Below are 23,136 nucleotides of genomic sequence, written 5' to 3' on the forward strand. Positions count from 1 at the left end.
TTTAGGACATTTTCTTAAAATTTAAAACATATTAAAAAAACAACTCTGCAGCTGGAACAGTGCATTACAAAGACCTGCATTAATTTAACCAAAGTTAGCCTTTTTAAAGTTGACGGTTCAGCAGTTTGGAAACTTGAGCGTCGTATAATAATAATAATAATAATAATAATTAGTTCTTCAGACTGTCAGACACAGCTACACAGAGCGACCTCAGATAAGTGGTTGGTTGTCAGTGAAAGCAACTATAGTGGTTAATGCATGTCAGACAGCATCACCCTGGTGTCAATGAAACCTCTCCATCTTATTTTTAAGTTACAACATTTTAACAAGAAAATTTGTTCAAAAGTTTAGTGGCACCACAATCGTCACCACCTCTTGCCTCCACCAAGCGGTTTCAGATCAAAGTCCCTTGGCACGCGCTGAAGAAACTAATCCTAAATATGGCGGACATGCTTGATCTTGAGAGTCTGTGCAGTCTTCTCTTCCGCTCAGAGGTCCAGAGTTGTTTGTGGCCACAAAAAGCTAATAGACTGCCTTTAGAAATCTAAATAATCTCTGCAGCATTAGTTGTGTGACTGCTTTTAAACTGCATGACGGCTGTAAATCCACAGACAGACTGTTCTCTGCTATTGACTTTTTGAACTGAGGTGCAGTTGCTCAGTGACGGTTAACAAAAATAATGAAATCTGAGAAAATGTTCAATAAAAGTCAGGCCGGGAAAGTTAATCCCCCCCCCATCCTCGTTGCAGCAAAGATATAACGTTACCATGCATTTGATTTACATTTCCTCTCACAGCAGCATGCCTCTTGTTTACCCATCTGTAGAGTGTACATTCACAAAGTACAAGAAAAGTCATTTACTCATGAACCTTTGACTCAATTAACTCAGCTTTCTGAATTAATATTGATATGGTAGATATGCATGAGGGATACCATTTCACACCAAAGAAACATTTCCAATACATTTAAATTTAATTCCAAAGTAAAAGTAAAATGTGTAAAATTGGAACCCTGAGATTTCTGTTATTCAGTGAGTCCACGGTCCTCAAAAAAGTGACTCTGTAGGAAGACCTCACAGTGAAAACACTCAGATCTGTCTCTTTAGGTCCACAGGACTATTAGCTTTTTATTGTGCTAGACTGTTCTAGCCATCTAAACACCATGTACTGCTGCAACAGCTAGCATGAAACAAGCAAACAGTGCTCTGGACCTTAAGTGCCACATTTGAGAGTCAGAACATGAAGTCACCTTGAGTTGTCATTTTGTTCATAGAACCATAACGACACTGATTTGGACCCACTCTGGACAACACGGTGATCAACACACGTGGGATGCTGCTGTGATTCAGATTCGGACAGGAAATGAATAAAAAGTAGAACCGACCTGAAAGAGTTCTTGAATTGAGCTCGAGGATGGAGACACGCTATGCTGAGATATAAATGTATAAAGGAGTATGCGCTTACCAAAAATACCTTTTGGAAAATATTAGACAGCGAGATTCCGATATTGCCTGTGCAAGACTGATCTGGTACAGAAAGAAACCTGCAGTTGCATAGATGACTACGGTGGTTAGGAAGGAAAATTGAGGTGTGGTGGTTTTTTCTTGATCTGGATAAGTTGCATTGTTATTCCCTCTTATTAATTTTACTTCTCAGTCAGTGATAGCTGCAAGATCCTCTCCAGCTCTTCTTCCTCCTGCTTCCTCACCCTGTCCTCTTCCTCTTGAGCTCGTGCAGAGAGCTCCATGGCCAGGCGAAGCTCCGATTCGGGGCTTGAGGCGGAGGGGGAGCTGACAGGGCTGGGGGTGTCTCCATATTCCACTAGCACCCCCTCTGGGATACTCCTAGAATGACATTGACAGGGGGAAGTGAGATCCAGCTCTGCTCTGTGGCTTTAACTTGACACATACAAGAGGTGGACTGATATACAGTGTTATCCGAATTCCCGTAGGACGAGCAAGTAGCAAGGACTGTTCCTTTTTAACCACATGTAACTATGTAGTCGCAAACCTGTGTGTTCCTACCTGTCACTCTGGCTACTGGGCATTACATCAGTGGATTCCCCATCAGCATTATCCCAAATCCCCTCCTACAATGACACAAACAAACAGGGACATTTAAAAAAAAGGATGCAGCGAACTGCGAGGAGAGCAAGGGAAAATAGATGAGAACAGATTTGCGAGAGAGCCGAGTGACGATTGTTCGGACCTGGTCCGGTGCGGTGCGAGACTCCAGGAGGCTCTGATGGATGGCGTACTGCAGAAGCTCCTCGTCGTTGTTGGACACGGGCGTGTGTCGGCTGCCTCCTCTGCGATGATAACGGACAGGCACCTCAAACACTGAAGGACAAACCTGAAACTGAGGCAGTGCTGGACGGGTGAAAAAAGAAAAGCGGTTTAGGAATCACAGACGTGTGACTATTCTAAACATGTAAACATGTACTGGTTAAACTGGCTGTACTGCTACCTGCAGCTTCCTCCTCTTCTCCGGAGGATGTTGGTGTGGCTGCTGGTGTTGTGTTCGCCTGCTCCTCAGTACTGCATTTATTGACATTATCAAATGTAATTCTGGCATTCAGCACATGAAACAGGGGAATCTCTGCAACATATGAAAAGGACAACAGATTAGATGTATAGGACAAAGAAAAAAAAAAAAGATTTCAACGGTGAGACTAGGGGTTAGCTTTACGTGCTTCTTGAAAGTGTAGCTTCTATTAAACTTGATAGGATTGTCACATACCTAATTTAACAGGAAATCCAGGAGGAAACTTCAGGGTTACAAAGTCTCGTAGACGTGCAAAATGGGAACTGGTCCGAGCCATGAGGTCGATAATGGGGGTTACCTGCTCCACCAGAGACAGAGGATGTTCCTCGCTCATCCACAATGTACCTTTGAACCTGGGTGAGACGACATTAAAGCAAGACGCTGTTGCAATGTGCACGCAACCTAATTCATTGATAAAATAACGTACAGCAGTGGGGAGTAAAGTATGATGTCTTTGTGGCCTTGACGCGTTTTCTTACTTCTGTGTTCGAATGCTCAGTTCAATGGGTCGGCCGATGTCTCTGTTCCCCAGGTCAAAGTCAGGGTCAAAGTATTCCTCTGGAGTGATGGCAGTGGGATTGGTGGCAGTTGCATACTCAAGAGTCAGGTCCTATAACGTTGAGCACACGTATCAAATCAGTAACCAGGTGGGAACAAAACAAAGAACTCTAATGCAGTTACTGAATGTGAGTCTTACCCCTTGTGCACTTATGTGCTGCTCCACAGTCCCAAGCAGAGACTCCAAGATGTTCCTTTCACCTTTGAACAACAACGTTTGAATTCAGAACTCTGATTCAGTTTCCGTCAATTGTAGGTTATATAGTCGTACATGTAGAATATGTTCCACCTACTTTTTATCCTGGCTTTCTCCTCGTCTGTCAGATGCTCTGTCCTCGTCCTGATTACCACATTCACATTGTTCACACTGAAAACCTGAGGAAACAACCACAATCTCAACTCGTATACTATTAGAAGTGTGCTCCACCGTTTTAAGTGGTACTACTCGTTAGTTCTAATGAGAAATGAAATGTTTTAAACTCCTGTTAACCTTTGCTTCAAATCCATTGACCATTTCAGTTTTGTCAGCTCTCCAGCCCCAAATCCCAGACTTGTTCCTGTGAGAAAAGAAAACAAACATAGTTTGTGAAAACTAAAGCATCATTACAGGCAAAATACACTTATATCCTTCAGTTTGGAATAACTTCCACAACACAGAGAATGCAAGATATTTAGATATTTTGCTCAAGCTCGAGAATGCATTTAAATCATCTGCAGTGTTGCAGTCCATTGTTGCGTTTTGCTTTAGTTAGGACATGTTCCATAGAGCATCAATTAACTGTAACCTCACTCAGGGAGCAATGACATTAAGTGTGCCATGAGATACCAACACTTATTAAAAGCTGTCACTTCTTCGTGGCTGGTCAAAGGAAGTTAAATCTGTGCATGTTGTGAGAAAAAGCAGCAGAAGAAGATGTGACTCTTGCCTCTCAAAAGCAATGTCCTTGGTGTCCAAATAGGTGTTGACAATCGGAGTGGTCAACCTTTTGGCAACTTCCTGCTCAGCTGGCTGCATTGACTCTAGCGTGACATCCTCGATTTCTTGGGATATATTGAAGCGTTCAGTTTCCACGACTTTATCGTCGTGGTTCACCTCTATCAACTCTGCACACGAATCTGTTAAAAATTACAGGCGGGGAAAGACTTGTATCATTTTACAAGAATAGTACAAATGAAGGAGAGAATCCTTTTTTTGTGTGTAGGAGAGTTAAAGCACACACACCATCTCCTCTGAAGATGTAGCTTCTGCACCCTCTGATCCAAGTCATGTTTTCAAAGCCAAGAAGAGTGGCATCCACTCGCAGGCTGGCACCGCTTTTCCAAATGCGACAAACATCACTTGGACAAACCCGGGACAGAAGAGGGACTGTGAAGCAACAGCATATGAATGTCCCACACATGAAAAACAACGTCACTCATAACCAAAGCAAACACCAAAAGGCAGGTATGCAGTTTTTCTGGGCACAACATTTTAAAACTTTTTTTGTTATGCATACTGAATGCTGATAGCCAGCCTGTTTGCACTACATGAACAGGTTACTCTGCACACACATTCCACTCTACTTTCATGATGTACATCTCCGCATACAAAGGGACTTACTCCAACTGGTGAATTCCCACTTCATTTCCATGTAGAAGTCTGGAGACTATGGAAGAAAAAAAGATGGACAGAGCAATTATTTCATTTGCCGGTAATTGTTTCCAGGCACTTGTACGGATGGATGACAAGACAACAGGAAGATGTATGAAGTAAAACCTCTCGGATCTTTGACAGCAGCTCAGGCACTCCTCCCAGAGCAGTGGAGGCTTTGAGGTAGTCTCTGCGTTGAAGCACTAACTGAACCATCTCTGGATCTCCGGTGCTCACTGCCTCCTGCAGCACTACACATAGACAGACAATTAGGAACTAACAAACCACTAAACCTTTTAAGCACAGCATCTGTTCATTAGGAGTAGCAACCATCCATTAGAAAACCTCAAAAATGAGGGCATTGACCAAGGAGAAAGTGTTCCACTGCAGTCAGAAGGATGGACTTCATTTTACCAGAAACCCCATTAACAGCAGATGATATGCAGATTAATGTGAGAAGGGCTCTAAGTGGTAAAACTACCCACACATTCACAAAAAGCATTTCTGCGAGTCAAGTGAAGGAAACATTCATAGCATCACAGCATTCGGTATTTGTTCTGCAGCCATTTTTACGACTAACCTGTCCAGTTCATGCAGTTTTCTTTAGTCACTTCAGCGCCGTGTCTCAGAAGGACTCTCACTGACTCCAGGTGCCCGAGCGACACAGCCAGGTGCAGAGGTGTCCGGCCTCTGGGGTCCACAGCCTCAATCTCATTCTGTGAAAACCAAGGAGAGACTGCGCCTTCATTTGTGTTATAAGAGCATGTTATGCTGGCCTTGTAATATTACTTCCCTTGTAACTGAGGGCCTTTATATGATATACTCATAGAGTCATAGTTTTACACCTTTCATTTAAATCATCACTGGTAATGATGTAGGACTGCAGTAGTCAGCACACCGACAACACTGAGCATCATGTCTGGTCCTCAAATGAGTCATGCTACTGAGGTAAATGTGTTATTGATCAGCATTGCTACAGGCAGTCACAAACATAACGACCGGTTTATATTACCACAATACACCATATTACCTGTGACGGGTTACTGAGAGTGAACACACAATGAGATGAGAGATGCTTTTGAAACATGAGTAACACTTAGAGATAACTTGGTAGATTAGTCAGCTGTTTGACAGGAATGACATAATCACCACTATACACTCTTTAGAATATTAATAGCACAATTCATATGTTGTATGTTGTCTGGTAATACACCTCACATGTACACATCTACTTGGTAAAGCATTTATTATCATATCTAGTCAGATTATAAACTGAGTTTGTTTGAGTAATCCAAGGAATTGAGTTAGAAAAATAAATTAATAGTCTGTACTGGATTACATATTTTTTTTAAGTAAACTTCCAAACCTGTTGATCGGTGAATAGTTATGTCCTCGAAGACATTTCAAACATTGTCTGTGTGTGGTACAGAGGAGCATCTGTCAACACGACTGGCCTACTTCTACTGGATGATTTAACAGCTCACTCCTGGCTTCATTTAGCTAGCAAGCATCGGTGCAAATGTTTGAAACACACTCCCGTCTTTTACCAACCTGTGGTAACGTTACTTGTTCTTCCAGTGTCCTGTAGTCATTCCCCCACACTGCGGTATGGAGGGGGAACTTCCCTCGGATGTCTTCGCTAACATTAGCCGTGGACATCATCTTCTTTACGGAGCCGCTCAGTGCAGCGTTAGCCTAACAATCACAGCCATGGGACAAACTGAGATAGCTAGCTACACCTTAGTTACAAATGTACCATACATATGACCTATGACCTTAATATTTGACCATAACAACGTCGAGATATCGAAACCGGTGTCCAACTTTTCACCAAGCCTTGGTCAAAATAAAACTTTTGAACAAGGAAGTAGGAGCAGAAACAACCCAGTAGTGACAGGGGTGTCCTATATAGAGATAGACGACAATCGACTTAATGCAATCTAATTAAGATCGCCTACCGTGCCCTTCAAACGGAACTCAATTTATGTGTAATAACAGTTACTTCCGTGCTAAATAAATACACGACAGGAACATCATTTGTAAATAAAACCATCGCCTTTAGAAAAAAAAAGGGAATCGTCAGTTCCAGTTGGACGGAACCATTCAACGTGCCCGCATGGGGGATTTCAAACATCCGACCAAAAGTATAATTCCTGTATAAACGTGATTCCGTGTCCCACTTTTATACACCTAATACCTTAAATAATTACATTTGAACGCAATATTTCCTGCAAACACAAACAAAACAAATATTGTAAATGTTGTATCAAGACAATACATTGGCTGTGGCCTATAATGTTGAAATGAGATCGCCGCTTTTACGTTTCGGGGAGGGACGTGAGAGGTTGAACTTCTGAGACTTTACCGCCAGAGTACCGCGGTGTGGTAGCTACATTACTACACTTAGTAGTTTTAAACTATATTAATAAAATGTTATATAATATGACCCGTTGCAGTTTGCTCTATTAATATATACATACCATGTGCCTGTTGTTGTTCTACGGATAAATAGTTTATAACCAAACACTGTAGGTCCGTGGATTCACTCTGCCTCGAGGCTGAGCGAAGTTGTGTAATACGGTTGATTTGTTGTTTTCTCGTTATTTTAAGTACAATCACTGTAGTGACATTGATGAGCCAATGGTGTTTTGATAAATGGCCGCTGGTGGATGGACATCCAGTTGTCGTCTGCCCAGTATTAGTGTTAAAACATTTGTACCGTGTCAGGAAGGTGCATGGATCAAACTCACCTAGGAATTTCACTGCCTCAGCCCTCAGTAGGGTCTATCAGGTTGTGGTCCGCGCAGACTCACAGCAAACTCAACCAAACAAACTACGTGTTTGCCTTTGAATTTTATTCAAATTGTAGCTATAAAAATCAGGGGTGCGATTGGAATTTGCTTATTCAAGCGAAAGAGACAAGGAGGCGTGTATATCCGTGGAGCCGGGGAGAAGTTTATTTCCTGAAAGGCCCTCCTCTGGGCACAGAGCGCGCAAACCGATAGGTCACAGCTGCCACTGGGACTGTAGCTCCTGTAGCTCTGATGTCTACCAGAGACTGAAGAGTACACTGACAAACGGGCACAGGGCTAGTTAGCTAATGAGGTGCTAAGTCAGCTAACTTGCAGACGAGCAACACTGCACCTTTCTATTGTGGGGTAACGCTATAATGGTTGTAACGCAGAGCCAAAACGGAAAGGCTAGCAACAGTTAAATGAAGAAGCAGTTCCTTGTTGAGGTTGTTTTTAATTAACCGGGTCTAGCTAACGCGGAAGGCGTCCCCACAGTAATCAATGGTTAGCCTAACGAAACGGACATAGTACTCTGCTCGTGTTAAAAGGCACTTCTTCCTGAATAAAGGATGTCTAAACGTCTGCGAAACACTGAGCTCTGCGCTGATTGCAATGTTCCAGGTGAGCAAATTCACAATATCCATACAGTGTATAGTCGTTATCCGTTAGATATTCACTGCCGTCTGGTCGATTAAGTAACGGTAAGCCAAATGCTTGCAATTTAAATCAGATTATCAGTGTTGCCCCATGCTGCTCTCTTCTTTACAGTAAGTTAGATTACTTTTGTTTTGGCAGGGCAAGTTCTTAGTGGTGTTGACAGGCCACTAACGTTATAGCTCCCTGGTCGAGGATGCAATTAGACCTGAAGCAGCTGTCGTTTTTAACCGTTTCCACCCGGTGTTACTTGCTTTAAATATAATCATGCATCCATTCTGAAATCTCATCCTAGATCAGCATGAATCTGCTCTGTAAGCTCTCACTAGGACTGCATCGTTCGTAGAAAGTTAGTGGTGTCCTGTCGGGGTGCTTTTTGTGCAGCACATCGAGGTATTGCTAGTAAAAGAGGAGCCTATCCCATGTTGACAATGTGTGACTGAATGTAAGCACTTGTGTAGGTGAGGAATGACTGAATGAAAGGACTCTTACTGGTTTGTGTTTTTCCAACCACTGCACTTTTACAATCAAACGTTTCCGTGAAAGCCGAACAAGTGTTAGACTAGTTGTATTGTGTGTAAGGTACTTTCAGGAGTCCCATTTGTATAGAAATGACGTGATGTTTTTCTGCAGACACAGGAAGCAAAACAGGATGCTGAGTGAATAGACTGCAGGCTTTCAGTGCAGAAGATGTTTTTTTTTTCTATTGTGGCAACACAATATACAGTAAACGTGATGCACTGTAAGAGTAGAACATGACTTGTTTTTAGAAATGGGCAACCAATATATAAAAAAGTTACTCTTCTTTTTTCCTATTTCACAATAAAAATGAAGAGAAACATCAACAAGTATGCTAAATATTCAGTAATACTCAAGTTTTAGTACCTCGTCTCATCACGTTGAGACTAGTCAAAGCCCTCAGGTCTCCTCAGCAGCTGGCCTGGGTTGCCCTTCCATACGACTGTTACCAGTTGTTGGCTTTGAATATTTTTAGAGTTGCAAGATGTGGTATTAAATTGAGCAACACTTGTTGAGGAAAGGGTAAAAGAAGCATGTCAGCACCAACTCCCAGGTCTCGGTGGGGAGAAAGGAGGAGACTCTAAACACTGGGGAGCAGGATTTGACCAGCAACCCCTGCAGCTGTTCCTCCTGCACCTCAGCTGCTGCTATAAGGCACTTACAGTCTTCGCTGTCCTGTCGCGGTGCCAGCCACCCAATCTGCTTAACAGTTTATCGGCTGTCGGGAGTGTCGTATGATTTACAGTATTTTTGGTCTTGAGATGTTCACTGTCTGAAGCGTGTCTGCGTAGACGGCACAACTCTGTGACATTTGTATTAGATGAAGTGTGCTAAATAGGTCGAGGTTAAGTAAACATTTATTTTGGGTCACAGAGGAAGAGTGCACTTATACTCTATGCGTTTCCTGAATATGCAGCACCAAAATGATTGAAAGTATTCTCTGTTGGTTTTGAATGAGGAAGTTGCTTTCTTACTCAACATTAAGGTTGAGGTGCTTCAACCTAGAACTGCTAGTGCTCTAGTCCTCACTTCCTTGTTACACAATGCATGCTTCACCTAAATCTGGGGTTGAAAAGCTCTTTTATTTCCTCCTTCTATTTGAGAGTGGTTGTGGCTGCATGTTTGCTATATTTGTGCCCTACGTTGTTGTGTTAACTGTTCATGTTACATAGAAATAATACTTCCAGTCGTCTGAGCTTGGCACCAAAAAAAGACCAAAACCAACAAGTTTCAGTTCTCAGGACTTTCTGCTTCTCTTTCCCCATTTAATCTTAAAGAAGATGGAAATTTACAAAAAAAAAGGTCAAAATATGAAGTTTCATTATTAAAAGTTAATTTCCTAAACAGCTGGACACTAGTTTTCAGCAAATGTTATCTAAGCAGATGTAAATAAGCGTTTGGTTGGGGACTATTTTAAGCCAAAGGGTTAATACACATTTTGATTCTCTTCTGAGTATTTCCGGCAGCAAGACAGTTTACGTGGGATGGACTACAATACCCAAGTTCATCTAATCATGGTACACCTAGTACATCGGTGTGGCTCACTGACGTGTGGAGGTCTACGGCACAGAACAATAAACTGTATCAGAATCAGCCACACAATGCTTCTTAGTATTAAGTGTGGGTTTTATTCTTCTTCTGGGATTTGTTGACAAATGTAGAACGTCGCCAGTATTATCCTTTAAGCACCTGTCTGTTAGAGTTCTGACACCATAAGTAAGAGTTTATTCCAGTGCAGTCAGTGAGGAACTTAAAAAGGAGAAGTGGGGTGCTACGACCTAGCATGCCGTTTATTTGAATAATGGACACGACTTGTGATACATTTCTAACTCATTTTAAACCACCTAAAAACACAGCTAGAGCAAATCAAACCAACGAGAGCCGGGTGATAAAATATTGTACAATTAGCTACTCCTGAAAAAACATCCTTAATCCGTTATGATTCATCAATTGGCACTTACAGTTGGGTCACCGCAAGTGTCGTGATTTTAACTCGCTGCAAGTGTCGTGATTTTAACTTTGTGGTTGTCTCTTCCCTCTCAGAACCTCGCTGGGCCTCCGTCAACAGGGGCGTGTTGATTTGCGACGAGTGCTGCAGTGTTCATCGAAGTCTGGGAAGACACAGCTCCCAAGTCCGTCACCTGACGCACACACCATGGCCTCCTACGCAGCTACAGGTAAGAATCCCTAGAGGAAAACATTTGTATTAGTATTCGCCTGCGTGAAGCCACTTATCTTAAAGCTTTCAACCGGGAAGTTGTCTTTTTAGAAAATATTTGATGTGTTTAAGGCTGACTTGTCTCTCCCAAAAACGTCTTGAGATCACGTTACCCTTGCACACAATCACTATACTGCAGTTTTGAGGCCTCGGTCTTTGCTCAAGATAAATCGGTTGACAACAGTTGTATTGATTTTGTCCAAATATAGAAAGTGTTTGTTCAGGAAGGGAACTGTTTAACACCAGTCAGCATTCTGAAGTTTCACATCAATGGGACACATTTCACAGGTTTCTTTTACATTTCATCCTAGATGGTTCAGACGTTATACAGCAATGGTGCAAATTCAATATGGGAGCACTCTCTTCTGGACCCTGCAGCTGTGCTGAGTGGAAAACGCAAGGCCAACCCTCAGGACAAACTGCAGTGAGTCAGCATTCTTCAAAAATGTTAACACAGGTGTTGATTCAAGAAACACAAAGAGGACTGTTGAACTTCCAAGTTTAGTATGTGCCACTGACTCATTAGTTGCTTCTTATCTTCTGTTTGAACCTTTTATGTTTCGCGGTGTCCCAAAAGTCCAAACAAATCAGAGTTCATTAAAGCCAAATATCAAATGCTGGCGTTTGTCCATCGCATGCCTTGCCGGGAGGACGACAGCTCGACAGCCAAGGATTTAAGCAAGGTGAGGAGAATGTGATGAGGAGGAAACTGAAACATGTTTTTATTCTTAAGCTTTATCAATTTATTGTAATTGGCTGTTTTTGTGTGTGTTTTTTTTCCAGCAACTTCATTCAAGTGTACGCACCGGGAATCTGGAGACTTGTTTACGGTTGCTATCTCTGGGAGCACAAGCTAATTTTTTTCACCCAGTAAGATTCGTCTGCTTTATTTAAAACCAGCGTTTTCATCTTTGCATTTAAGTTTCTGTTGATTTGAGATCCTAATGGTTTGTCTGTCCCTCTAGGAAAAAGGAAACACTCCTTTGCATGTAGCTGCAAAGGCAGGACAAGTGTCTCAGGCGGAACTATTAACTGTTTATGGAGCGGATCCTGGAGCCCCTGACAGCAACGGCAAAACTCCCATTGACTATGCAAGGTCAGCTATTTTAAATTATTTCAAATCTATTTGTTCTATTCTATTTGTTTAATGTTAACCAGGAAAAAACCCTTTCACAAGGAGGGTCCTGGAGTACTGTATAATTCAAACACAAGATATTAATGGTCTGTAATTTCACTTTTTGACGTATTATGTAATGATTTTTTGAAACATGTGCCTTTTGTAGGGAAGCTGGCCACCATGACTTGGCAGATAGATTGGTGGAAATTCAGTATGAACTAACTGATCGACTGGCGTTCTACCTGTGTGGGAGAAAGCCAGGTATGCATTGAGGGAGAGCTCTGTTATTGAAATGACTGAAAAGATGAGGGCTAAAGATTATGTGCATGTTTGGTTGGAGTGAAAGATATTTTTGACTTGTCAGTTAAGGCACTACAATGAGTGAGTAGATGAATCTCACCCATGTGGTACTCCAAGCAGATAAAAACAAGCGCTCATTGTTTTTAATTCACTTAGTGAATACTGATTATATACTATATTTAAATCATGCTAAATATAAAACACTTGTTTCTCATAAGTATCGATGACGTCGTTGGCAGTCATCCAGAACATACTTGTTGTTCCTTTCAGATCATAAAAACAGCCAGCACTTCATTGTTCCACAAATGGCTGACAGGTAAGAAAAGACGAGCAGTACGTCAACATGATGCATGTTAATATGAAGGTATTTGTCTGTTAGTTAACACATGTCTAAGTTAACGTGAGTTGAGCCTACAAAGTGAGCAGCTGTGGCAGTTGTTAATGGTTGTGTTTTTGCTCTGAGGCCTGTTCTGACACGCAGTTGAGAACGCTGCAGCATCTACTATCAGTGTTTAAAGAAACAGACCCAGTGAAGTAGCTGTCGTACCCAAACAATAAGAAATTGCGGCAAATAATGTTATTATTCGTATTAACTTTTAAACAAGCAGAACATCCACTGTAAAACAACCAGTGTGCCTTTTTTACTCTTTAAATGACACATTTAATCTCTTTTTATTGCTCTCTTTTGATGGATAAGGAACATGTAAGTATTACTCAGAATGAGGAGTGCGTTATGTTGACCTAACAGTTCACCAGCATGTGTTTATGAAAGTTCTGCTCTGTTTGTAGCAGTTTAGATTTATCAGAACTGGCCAAGGCAGCAAAGAAGAAACTGCAGTCTGTAAGTGTTTTTTGCAGAGTTTCACTGAGGTATATTTTCTCTCCTTACTTAAGTCTAACTAAGTGTCATTCACTTATTTCCATGCAGCTTAGTAATCATTTGTTTGAGGAGCTGGCCATGGATGTGTACGATGAGGTGGACAGACGAGAGACTGATGCAGGTAAAGTAGAATTATCCAGTTAAAGCTCTCTGGTATCCAGAGAAGACATTTGTACTGACAGCTCCTCACACTGGGCCTCATTCACCCGTATCCTCCTAAGATCGTTCTTAGATTTGTTCTCAAGAAAAGTCTACGTCAGATTCATGACAGGTTCTTAAACCACAGTTGTTCGTTGAGTTGAGAGAATTAAGTCAAGAATGCCCAAATGAAAGTCTAAAGAGGGTTGTGCACAGGACCAAAGTTTATGATATATAATTGCAAAGTCTGTTATCAAGTAAAAATGAAATAGAAAGAGTGTACGAAAATACATTTCTAGGTGTTATAATTGATCATATATTATGTGGGAAACCACACATACATAATATAAAAACTGTGAAAGTGTCTAAAGCATTTCAATATTACTTAACATTGACTATGTCACTATATAGACTGTATTGATCTCGTGTAGTTCCATATATTAACTACAGTGTGGAGGGAAACCACATAAAACAAACACTAATCCAATTTTCATGCTACAGAAGAGAGCGATAAGAATTGTAAAGAAAATGTTAGATTTGAAAGTACATTTTAGTTTCAGTTTTATTTTGTAAACCTAGTAGTGAAAGAGTTGCCTATTAGAATATGATTTGTAAAAAGGGCAGGCATGATAAGCTTTGAAGGCAGGGTTGGTCATAAACATTTTAGATTTTTTTGTTTAAATTCTAATTACATCCTATCGGCAATCAATGAATCAAATGGCCGGACAAAAACAATACAAATAATCTGTTATCTGTGGCTGTCGCAGGACTGTAATAAGACACTCAAGAAAAAAATGGTGAATATCAGAATCTTTGTGAAAACTGTGTTGGTGGGTTTTAGGAGACATTCAGGGTGTGACAGAGCAGCGTTGTTGGACCAGGGAATGCACACGCTGCTGCTTGGCTGTGGGTTACACGTTCATGTGGAGTCCAAATGCTCTTTGCTGACGCCAGAAATGTCCTGAACACAGCAAAATAATAAGAAATGAGAAAATACAGTCGGAGGGCAGGGTCTCTGCTGATAGAGACGCCATCACACACATCTAGTGATCACAAGTTATGTTTGAGAGGGATTTATTTGTGGATCAGTCTATACATTTTGTTTTAGTAAATTGTTGCATGCTATACCTTTTTAAGAGCGGTTGGTGAATGAGGCCCACTGATACTTGATATCCTCAGCTGTACTCCCACCTCTAATCAGCCTCATTCTTATCCTCTTATTTGTAGTGTGGTTGGCTACACAGAATCACAGCACTCTGGTGACGGAGACGACTGTGGTGCCGTTCCTTCCTGTGAATCCAGAGTATTCATCAACACGAAACCAGGCGAGTCTGCTTCACAACGACACTTCACAATGTCGTATTGTTTCCCACTGCACACATTTCATTTGAAGGTAGATTGCGTAGCGCTGATGTGACTTTGTTTTTCTTATTTAGGGAAGACAGAAGCTGGCAAGATTCAATGCACACGAGTTTGCAACTCTTGTGATTGACATATTAAGTGATGCTAAGCGCAGACAACAAGGGAATTCGATAACCAGTCCCAAAGGTCAGCATCTTATTGTTGCGTCACTCCAAGATCTTACTGACACTGAAGTGTAGCACAGATATAAAACAACCATTCCACTCGGTGTCCCTTCATTCCAGACAACGTTGAATTTATCCTGAAGAGTGTGGCTGTCAGGCATTGCAGTGACAGCCAGGAAAATGACCAGCCTGACTACGATAGTGTGGCGTCTGATGAGGACACGGATCACGAGCTCCCCTCAAGCCAAGGAGACAGGACAAAGGTATCATGGCGTCACTCAAATCTGAACCCTGAGAGACTCTCTCTCTCTCTCTCTCTCTCTCTCTCTCTCTCTCTCTCTCTCTCTCTCTCTCTCTCTCTCTCTCTCTCTCTCTCTCTCTCTCTCTCTCTCTCTCTCTCTCTCTCTCTCTCTCTCTCTCTCTCTCTCTCTCTCTCTCTCTCTCTCTCTCTCTCTCTCTCTCTCTCTCTCTCTCTCTCTCTCTCTCTCACTGTAGGTGCCTTTACCGCTTTGTTTTCAACCCCTCTGTCCAACAGAGCCTGGACTCTGACCTCTCCGATGGAGCCATTACTATGCATGAATACATCGAGGTGAAAACCGCGCTCTCCGCCTCTGAAGCCAAGATCCAGCACCTTATGAAAGCCAACAACAACCTGAGTGATGAGCTGAGGCTGATGCAGAAAAAGGTATCCACCGTGCTCCACCAATAAGATCACTAACACCGGGGGCCGGACTGAGGGGGGGCCACAGTGGTCAGCAGAGGTCTTCTCCAGCTCTCGGGTATGGGAGCCGAGCTATCTGAATAGGAATGCTGTGTTGCAAGATAAGGCTGCTGTGACGCCCTGCTGGTCCACCCTCTGTTTTGGCCAGCATGTTCGATTTCAGAGCTTGAATGTAAACTGGAGATTCTTTTATTTTTTTGGTTTGTTTCTGGATTTGAGAAGAAGAAATGCACCTTTTCTCTAGTTAATAACCGTTTACCAGTAGCCTTCCTTTTTTGTAATAAATCTGTACAGTCTAATGTTACTAACCAGCATGTTTTAAGAAAAAGCATGAAGTAATTGACAGTGGTTTTTAATACCTTCATAGTGTGTGTGCCTTGCTTCATCACATATACTGTGTTTTCTGTGTAGAATGTTTTTGGATGATTTCCAGCTGTTGTTTTTGGTAACAAGCTTTTAGTACATGTGAATTTATTGTTTGATGTGTTGTGCTCACATTTCATAGAAATGTCATAGACGGCATACTCGGCTGATGCAAACCTGAAATATTGTTACTCTGCTCCACCAAACTGCTGATTTATAGACATGACAATGTTACGTTTGAGATTCTGCACAAATGTATGCAATGTGCTTCAACCTAGCGATCTATATCCTGCTAAAACCCAAACTATTTTGAGAATGATCATTTACAGATGTTTAAGCATGTTATGGCTTTTCCTTGTGTTAAATTTGAACCCCTGTCAGTGAGGTTAATGTTCTTATTTTGAGCTGGCTGTTGTGAAGGAAGCATATGCCGATAATTTGTCTCTCTTGGTTGCACACCGAAGGTCATTGCGACACTGCAGTAGACAAAACAGCACTGTAGCGTACTGTGTTGTTTTTGACGATGTGATCTGGCTGCGTGTTAGCTTATAGCTGAACAGATTCACTTAAATGACCACAGTCGGATGAAGATGTGGTGGAGAAAACAGGACATGTTGCTTGTCATGACACATTGTATATCTTTTAAACTGTAAAAGGCATAGTCAGTCATAACAGAAACCAAACTACTCACTTTACTGACCAGTACACCAGATCATATCCTGTCATAATTCTTGAGTTAATCCATCTGCACTGTGGCTACATCTTTGACTTGAACTGCACCTGTGTTGCTCACCTATGCAACAATCTTTTGCTTGCTTATCACTTGCTTTGCTTTTTATTTTTTTATCTTTAAGTCCATCTCAAATCAAAAATCATGTCATTCTTATGATTTTTAGGAGGTTGATGGCATACACATACACACGTTCTTCTTTAAGTCATTATCATCTAAGCAGCTTCAGGTTTTGACATATACATTTTTGTAAGAGCGTTATCCAAATATTGACTTTCTATATCATAGTAACAAAATTCAAAGGTTAGATTCTCAAGTTTTATAGTACAACAAAGATGTGTTTTATTCCTGCCAAATGAAAGCGTTGGCAGAATTAAACGACTATAAGCATGCTAACGATAGTAGACTAAGTATAATAAGAATATTTTAGGAATAATGGTATAGAAGCTGAAATGTTGTGCTATGAAGATAGAGTAGATCAGAGCAGGGAACACAGCTGGCTTTGCTGAGAGCACCTCTTAGTGTATTGCTGACCGTCTCTTCCAGCTGCACTCTCTGCAAAGCGAGAACTCCTCTCTCAGACGGCACGTCCCCACCAATATCTATCAGATCCCCAGCGGTTCAGACTACCCCGACCCCTCCAGCCCCTCAGCCCTGAAACACCGGCAGTCTGCGCGGGCCAGTCGGCCCATGTCTATGTATGAGACCGGCTCAGGCCTGAAGCCCTATCTCCCTAAAGGGGAAACTCCCTACCCAGAGGAGGGTATCCCCACCCTGCAACCCTTCCCACCTCATGTAAGTAAGACCTGTTCCCTGCTCTCCTGTGCCATTCCCTCTCCACCGCCCTGTTTCCCCAGACTTTCCCCTCATGTCTTCATCCTGTCTGCAAACCTTTCTCTCTGCCTTTTTTCTTTTTAATGGTTCTCTCTACTCATCTGCCACTGGGTAGTTTTTTGCAGCTTCAAAGACGGAGCCATCAAAACCACAATGTCATGCATTTAGACACAGCCAGTCACATCTCATCTCGCCCAGATCCATTTTATCTGCTTATATCTGCTGTTTACTGGAGTGCTGCTTGTCTGTCAGACAAAACTTAGCTGTAACCGCAAGGAGATGCTGTTATTTTGATAAACTTTGAAGGTTTGTACTGTGTTTTATGTTGATGAAGCATTAAAACTACCATACAAATACTCTGTGTTTTTGTAATGCATGATACTTTCACAAACTCACTTTGTCTTCTCATCTGTTTGGATTCTCTCTTTGATTCAAATAAGATATTTACACAGTTAAATTTGATCCTGTGAATCATCATTTTCTGGTACTTTTCTGTTGATGGATTAACTCCCAGGCTCTTCAGTCCTATGTTTTCCTGCACACAGTGTTCCGAAAGGAAATAATTATGAGTTTAGTGAATGAAATAAGGAGGATAATCTGTAAAAACAACCAACCACATAGCATTGATTTATCTTAAAATCACCCCTCTAAAATAATAGAATTTTTTTAATCCTGAATGTAATAGTCATGTTCATTGCAAAGATGTAGTTTTCCACTAATTCCATTCTCAATATACAATTTACGGTTAAGACGCAACTGGCTTGAAGAGACTATTGGGACATAACGTGATCTAATCTCATTCATCTCACTTTTTAGTTTGTTTCATTTGAGTTTAAGAACTTTGTGACCTTAAAATGTGATTTGAACCCTGTCTTTAGACGGAAAGGGGCGCTTTTGTGACCACCTCTTCATCCCTCCCCTCATTTCCATCCACCCTGTCTTGGTCGAAGGACGAAAGTGCTCAAAAGGTTAAGTACATCCTCACTCGGTCCACGTTTTGTGGGACACGGCAAATCCACTTGGAGCCACTCGAATCTCTTCCTCCTCCCTCACCGCCTTCTGTCCTCCATACACTGCTCCTTATCAGCCCTGCTGCATGAGCCACCCCATCACCAGCTGCCCTCACCATCAGACACCTGCCTCCATCAGCATCATCCTCACAGCGCTGTTAAACAACTGGAGTTGTTTGCTTTTGTGAAGGCAAAACCATCTGTCCGACCGCTGAACGTTGAGCAGGAAGTTGCGCTTGTGATGCAGCACCTGCTAATTTGAATGCTTGCTTTCTTTGCTCCACAAACCTGTGCAGCAGATGATGTTGAAAAAGTTTCTCTGTACAAAGTTTGACGGTCGTGTTTGTTTCATTTTTACAAAACAACCTCTCGTCTGTAAAAATAAAGGAAACCGAGTCAATTAGATTGTTAGATTTTACTCTTGAGTTGTTGAACTCACGTTTTTGATTTCAAACATTCTAACAGTATAAAGAGAAGTCGTGTTTAAACCGTCTTTAGCAATTGCTTGGCGATGTCGCACTGTGCGCCTCCAACAGCATGCTGTCACTTCTTCCAGTAACACTCAAACAACGTGGTGTTCCAGGAGTTAAAGTTAATAACAATCTAAAAAGATTCTAAACACGTATGTGCTAATTGCATTTCCTGAGGCGAGCTTATGTTTGCTGCGTTTCACTTTGTTCTGCGTACGAGAGGATTTTGTAGAGATTCTTGGACATGGATTGAAAGACACGTTGTACAGAAGGTCCTGTGCGGCTTGAGTGTACTTGTCAATGCGGCCTGTTTTATAAATGTAGCTTTGAGTCTGAACCTGCATGAAGCTTAGTTCCAGTGAACATTTCAGATGACTGTGAAGCCTGTCTGGTGTGAAGATGAGGCATTCGTATTGTGTGGGATTCAGTTTCATGTATGAACTCATCTGAACCTTGACTTCCCACTCTAAAACAATGACCCTCTGCATGGGGTCTTCTTCTCTTCAGTTTGGAGGATGAGTAAAGCTTGTGTGTCATGGCTCCGGTGTAATGTTTCTATCAACATGTTGCTGAACTGGCTTTAGTTTGACTGTTTGGTTAATTGTCACCCTCATGCACATTTGATGATCATAGTCACTGAAGACTGACGAACATCAGGTCAATTTCATGCAAGTCAGCATTAGTGATTGTGTCATACCCATGTGAGTAGACTAAATGAACTCTGCGCAATGTGTTTTACTAATCCTGTATTGAATGCTTCATATTGATTATGTGCTCTTGCTTCACAGCTGTATTGGCTTGTCTCAGTCAGTCATCTGCATCGCTTTTACATGTTTATATTCCAATTTGACATACAACAAACAGCAAGAAGTACCTTTCCATTATATCTTTTTGTTCTTTGTGGACCAGCATTGAAATTGTGATTCCACCAGAACTGTTTCTGGGTTGTATCGGCAGTGACATGGGACGTCTTGCGAGCGTGAGGTACATTATCATTTTTTTGTCCCCTCTCTTCCCTCTAGGCCTCGAAGTTAGAGAAGCAAAGCAGCATGCCGGAAAGTGACTATGACAACACATTCAATGACTCTGAGATGGATGATTCGGGGTAAGAGCATCCCCCAAAATGAGGTTGAAAGACAATAGGGACAGTTTTCTTGCTCCTAAAAAGAGTCAAAGGGGCTTTTCAAGTAAAATAATGTGCCGTTTCAGCTTTAGAGTAAAAGCTTTCTGAATCTCCCTCTGCAGTATGTGCAGGAGAGGGAGGCTGAGGAGCAGTGGCTGGCTCGGGGAGGGCAGCTCTATCCCAGAGCTGGACGATCTGGAGATGGAGGCAGACCCCACGCTTCCCAGCACAGAGGACGTCATCCGCAAAACGGAGCAGATCACCAAGAATATCCAGGAGCTGTTGCGAGCTGCTCAGGAGAACAAACATGACAGGTCAGAATCAGAAGAGAAAGGGATCTCTATCAGTTTAGGATCTGCTCTTTAGCTTTCATTTCCTTGTTTCCATTTTAAACCCTAAGTTCCTCATACAGTCATCATTATTCTGTTCTGTTTAGTTGTGTTTTATCTTCTATCATTTCCCCTTTTTGTTTGTTATCTTCACTTTTCCCCCTTCATTCTACTTCCAATCTGCTTCGCTGTTATGATGTTGTTTTGGTGTCGCTGTGTGCCCGCCCCTCACCCCTGGGAGCAGACCCTGTGAGCGTGAAGGCGTACGCCGGCTCAGGCACAGCCTGGGATGTTTCAGCACTCTGGTGCCCTGGGCCGAGAAGGCCCCCCCTCCCCTTCAGCCGCTCAGCCTGCGGTCCCCTGACCCCACCTCCTGGTACTCTGGCCTCTGTCCCTGCCTCCCAGGCACAGTTTTATGTTCCTCTCCCTCACACAGTTTCTGCCTCACCTGCTAACAAGCTGTCTCCTTTGCTTCAATGTGTTCACCTTGAATGCTTCAGTTGCTTCAGTTAACTCATGCAAAGTTAAGTTATATCTATGCAGTGACTTGCTTTTGATATATACTGTAGGTGACAGTGAATTGTATGTATAACATTTTTCAGGTTGATGTTTCTACTGTTCAGCCATCATTTTTAATACAAAAATGTGATATGGAGTGAAACTGCCTTCTACTTACTTACAATGCTAAAAATGTGCGCAACAAGTAGCATGTTCTGTTGAAGATGATAACGCACGGTGTGATGAGAATACTATATAGTACACTGACTTGCATGTAAAAGCTTTTGGTTAGTCGATATGTTATCCATGTTCAATAATAATAACTCAACACATCTCTTCTCCTCCTCACAGCTTTATACCCTGTTCAGAAAGAATACATGTGGCTGTCATAGAAATGGCGGCCCTCTTCCCCAAGGTATGGAAACAAGTTAGTAGATATTTTTTACTTTGAGAGAACGGATCATCAATCAGCCATTTCTATTTACATTTGTTATCATGAAGGTATCACAAGCATATAGTATGTATTATTTTACTTTGTTCTTAAATTGCATAGCAATGAATTGCACGGAATTGTATATGTCGTTGTTTTAAATGTAGTGTGTTAAAGTACAGAGAGCATGGCAGACAACCCAAAGTAGGTTCTGTCCAGCTTCAAGCCAGCAATTTACCCCTGAGCTCTCTATATCGCATCTCTTTGTACAAATCTGTTGACTTTTGGACAAACACTGTCCATTAGTAGTAAGATATTTTAACCTTCCTCTGCAGAGGCCACGCTCGGAGACTGTGAGAGGCTCTCTGCGCTTGTTGACCTCCAGTGCGTTCCGGCTTCAGAATGAGTGCAGGAAGGCGTTGCCTTCCGAGGGCTGCCCAGGACCGGACATGCAGCTGGTCACCCAGCAGGTCATCCAATGTGCTTATGACATTGCCAAGGCAGCCAAGCAGCTTGTCACCATCACCACAAAGGAGAATACAAACTAACAGCACTTACGGAGCTGCAAAGCAGTCAGCGTCTCAGTTTTGTTCTTGAATATATTTTTTAATGATTCTTTTGTATTAGTGGTATATGCATGCATTGTTTTTTTTAATTTATGAATAAATATTTAAAGCCAAGCCTGGACAAAATCTGAGTGTAAAAGGAAAAGTCAGCAACTTTACATAGCTGTTGTAATAGCACAATTTCTCTTAAGATAAAAATAATAACTTCCACAAATCATGTTAAATCAAGCAGCCGGCCTGTGGACTGTAATGGTTTATAGATTATCATTTGAGTAAAACTTGCTCTTAGTTACAAATAATCTTTAGTCAGTCCATAATGTAAATATCTGTTACTAAGAGAAGGAATGAGAGGATGATATCGGTTAATGTTATCAGTTCAAAGCCAGAAATGGATGCTGAAAAGCCATAAATGAGTCATGAATCTGCGGTCATTGAATGCTATTGCTAACATTCTTTTGGCTAAAGGAGCTTCCTCATTAACAGCACTGTGCCAGCATCAAACTGTAAAGTTCAATTTCCAAAAACAAATTGACCATTATATGTCTGAAACTTCATTAATGCACACATTGTAGCTCTGCAATGCAAATGTTTGTTGCATCAAAAAATCCATTTACATCGTTTGCCCTCTGTCCAAGTGACATCAGTCTGCAGTGCACTTATTGTGCCTAATTATTTGTGCCCATTTGTCAATTCAGTGAATGCAAATAACGCTTGTTAGCACCAAGATGTTGTGGTATTAAGTTCAAATGATCTGGTGTGTTTCTTCACACTGCAATGTATTCTGCGGTCTTGTGTGCCATTGCAGTGTTGGTGATGTTAAAAGATATTTCGAGCTAATAGCCATACTGTATGTATGTCCTTGTTTTTTGTGCTCTGTTCCGTTGCTGCTATTTTTGTATTTAATGTGCAACATATGGGATAGAAGTCTTGACGTCTCCCGTATAATTGTGCAACCCAACGTTCATCCTCACCAAGTGTTTCAGAGTTTATCGTCATTTTGAAAACTGATCAAGATCATGTCATTCTGTGTACTTGACCGGAGTGCAGGGATGTATGTGATGCAGCTGTTAAGTTGCACTTCGGAAAAGTAATTATTTTCTAAATAAACTTAATTTATAAATACAGCCTGTTGTGATTTGCCAGATGTTGAATTCATCCGGTTTAACTTTGCATTGCCTTAATACAAA

The 23,136-nt window shown here is 41.7% G+C and overlaps 2 protein-coding genes across 9 annotated transcripts; one reads left to right on the top strand and one right to left on the bottom strand.

Annotated features, from left to right (window-relative positions):
• Positions 1-685: 685 nt before the first annotated feature.
• ankrd13a (ankyrin repeat domain 13A) lies at positions 686-7,622 on the bottom strand. The gene is made up of 16 exons (XM_079160871.1): positions 7,482-7,622; positions 6,283-6,426; positions 5,312-5,447; positions 4,858-4,982; positions 4,702-4,747; positions 4,324-4,467; positions 4,028-4,217; positions 3,592-3,658; positions 3,395-3,476; positions 3,241-3,302; positions 3,023-3,153; positions 2,739-2,896; positions 2,466-2,597; positions 2,208-2,368; positions 2,024-2,088; positions 686-1,843 (listed from the first exon to the last, which is right to left on the bottom strand). The coding sequence occupies exons 2-16, from the start codon at positions 6,391-6,393 to the stop codon at positions 1,645-1,647; spliced, it is 1,809 nt and encodes a 602-aa protein (XP_079016997.1). The 5' UTR covers positions 6,394-6,426; positions 7,482-7,622; the 3' UTR covers positions 686-1,644.
• Positions 7,623-7,797: 175 nt separating this feature from the next.
• git2a (G protein-coupled receptor kinase interacting ArfGAP 2a) lies at positions 7,798-23,067 on the top strand. Of its 8 annotated transcripts, XM_079162087.1 has the most exons (21): positions 7,798-8,144; positions 10,740-10,873; positions 11,226-11,338; positions 11,492-11,597; positions 11,698-11,784; positions 11,880-12,010; positions 12,198-12,292; positions 12,602-12,647; positions 13,121-13,172; positions 13,260-13,332; positions 14,577-14,674; positions 14,786-14,897; positions 14,996-15,138; positions 15,411-15,560; positions 17,236-17,484; positions 18,402-18,491; positions 20,026-20,108; positions 20,249-20,440; positions 20,700-20,831; positions 21,305-21,368; positions 21,719-23,067. In XM_079162087.1, exons 1-21 carry the CDS (start codon positions 8,093-8,095, stop codon positions 21,929-21,931), a joined length of 2,415 nt encoding a protein of 804 aa, XP_079018213.1. In that variant the 5' UTR covers positions 7,798-8,092; the 3' UTR covers positions 21,932-23,067. The 8 variants fall into 8 exon arrangements, with proteins under 8 accessions (XP_079018213.1, XP_079018208.1, XP_079018210.1 ...); XM_079162082.1 differs by lacking the exon at positions 20,700-20,831 and having other exon boundaries at positions 21,305-21,380; XM_079162084.1 differs by lacking the exon at positions 20,700-20,831.
• The last annotated feature ends 69 nt before the right edge of the window (positions 23,068-23,136 follow it).

This window comes from Pholis gunnellus (assembly GCF_910591455.1).
Source record: "Pholis gunnellus genome assembly, chromosome: 6".
Taxonomy (NCBI): domain Eukaryota; kingdom Metazoa; phylum Chordata; class Actinopteri; order Perciformes; family Pholidae; genus Pholis; species Pholis gunnellus.

What these genes read in the sequence shown, in the direction of transcription:
- ankrd13a (XM_079160871.1), bottom strand. Translation starts at nt 6,393, where the DNA reads ATGATGTCCACGGCTAATGTTAGCGAAGACATCCGAGGGAAGTTCCCC. An exon ending in AGCACATAAGTGCACAAGGG is followed by an intron (nt 3,154 to 3,240) that starts GTAAGACTCACA and finishes TCAACGTTATAG; the next exon opens with GACCTGACTCTTGAGTATGC. An exon ending in TGGATTTCCTGTTAAATTAG is followed by an intron (nt 2,598 to 2,738) that starts GTATGTGACAAT and finishes CATATGTTGCAG; the next exon opens with AGATTCCCCTGTTTCATGTG.
- git2a (XM_079162087.1), top strand. Translation starts at nt 8,093, where the DNA reads ATGTCTAAACGTCTGCGAAACACTGAGCTCTGCGCTGATTGCAATGTT. An exon ending in CGCTGATTGCAATGTTCCAG is followed by an intron (nt 8,145 to 10,739) that starts GTGAGCAAATTC and finishes CTTCCCTCTCAG; the next exon opens with AACCTCGCTGGGCCTCCGTC. An exon ending in CCTGTGTGGGAGAAAGCCAG is followed by an intron (nt 12,293 to 12,601) that starts GTATGCATTGAG and finishes TGTTCCTTTCAG; the next exon opens with ATCATAAAAACAGCCAGCAC.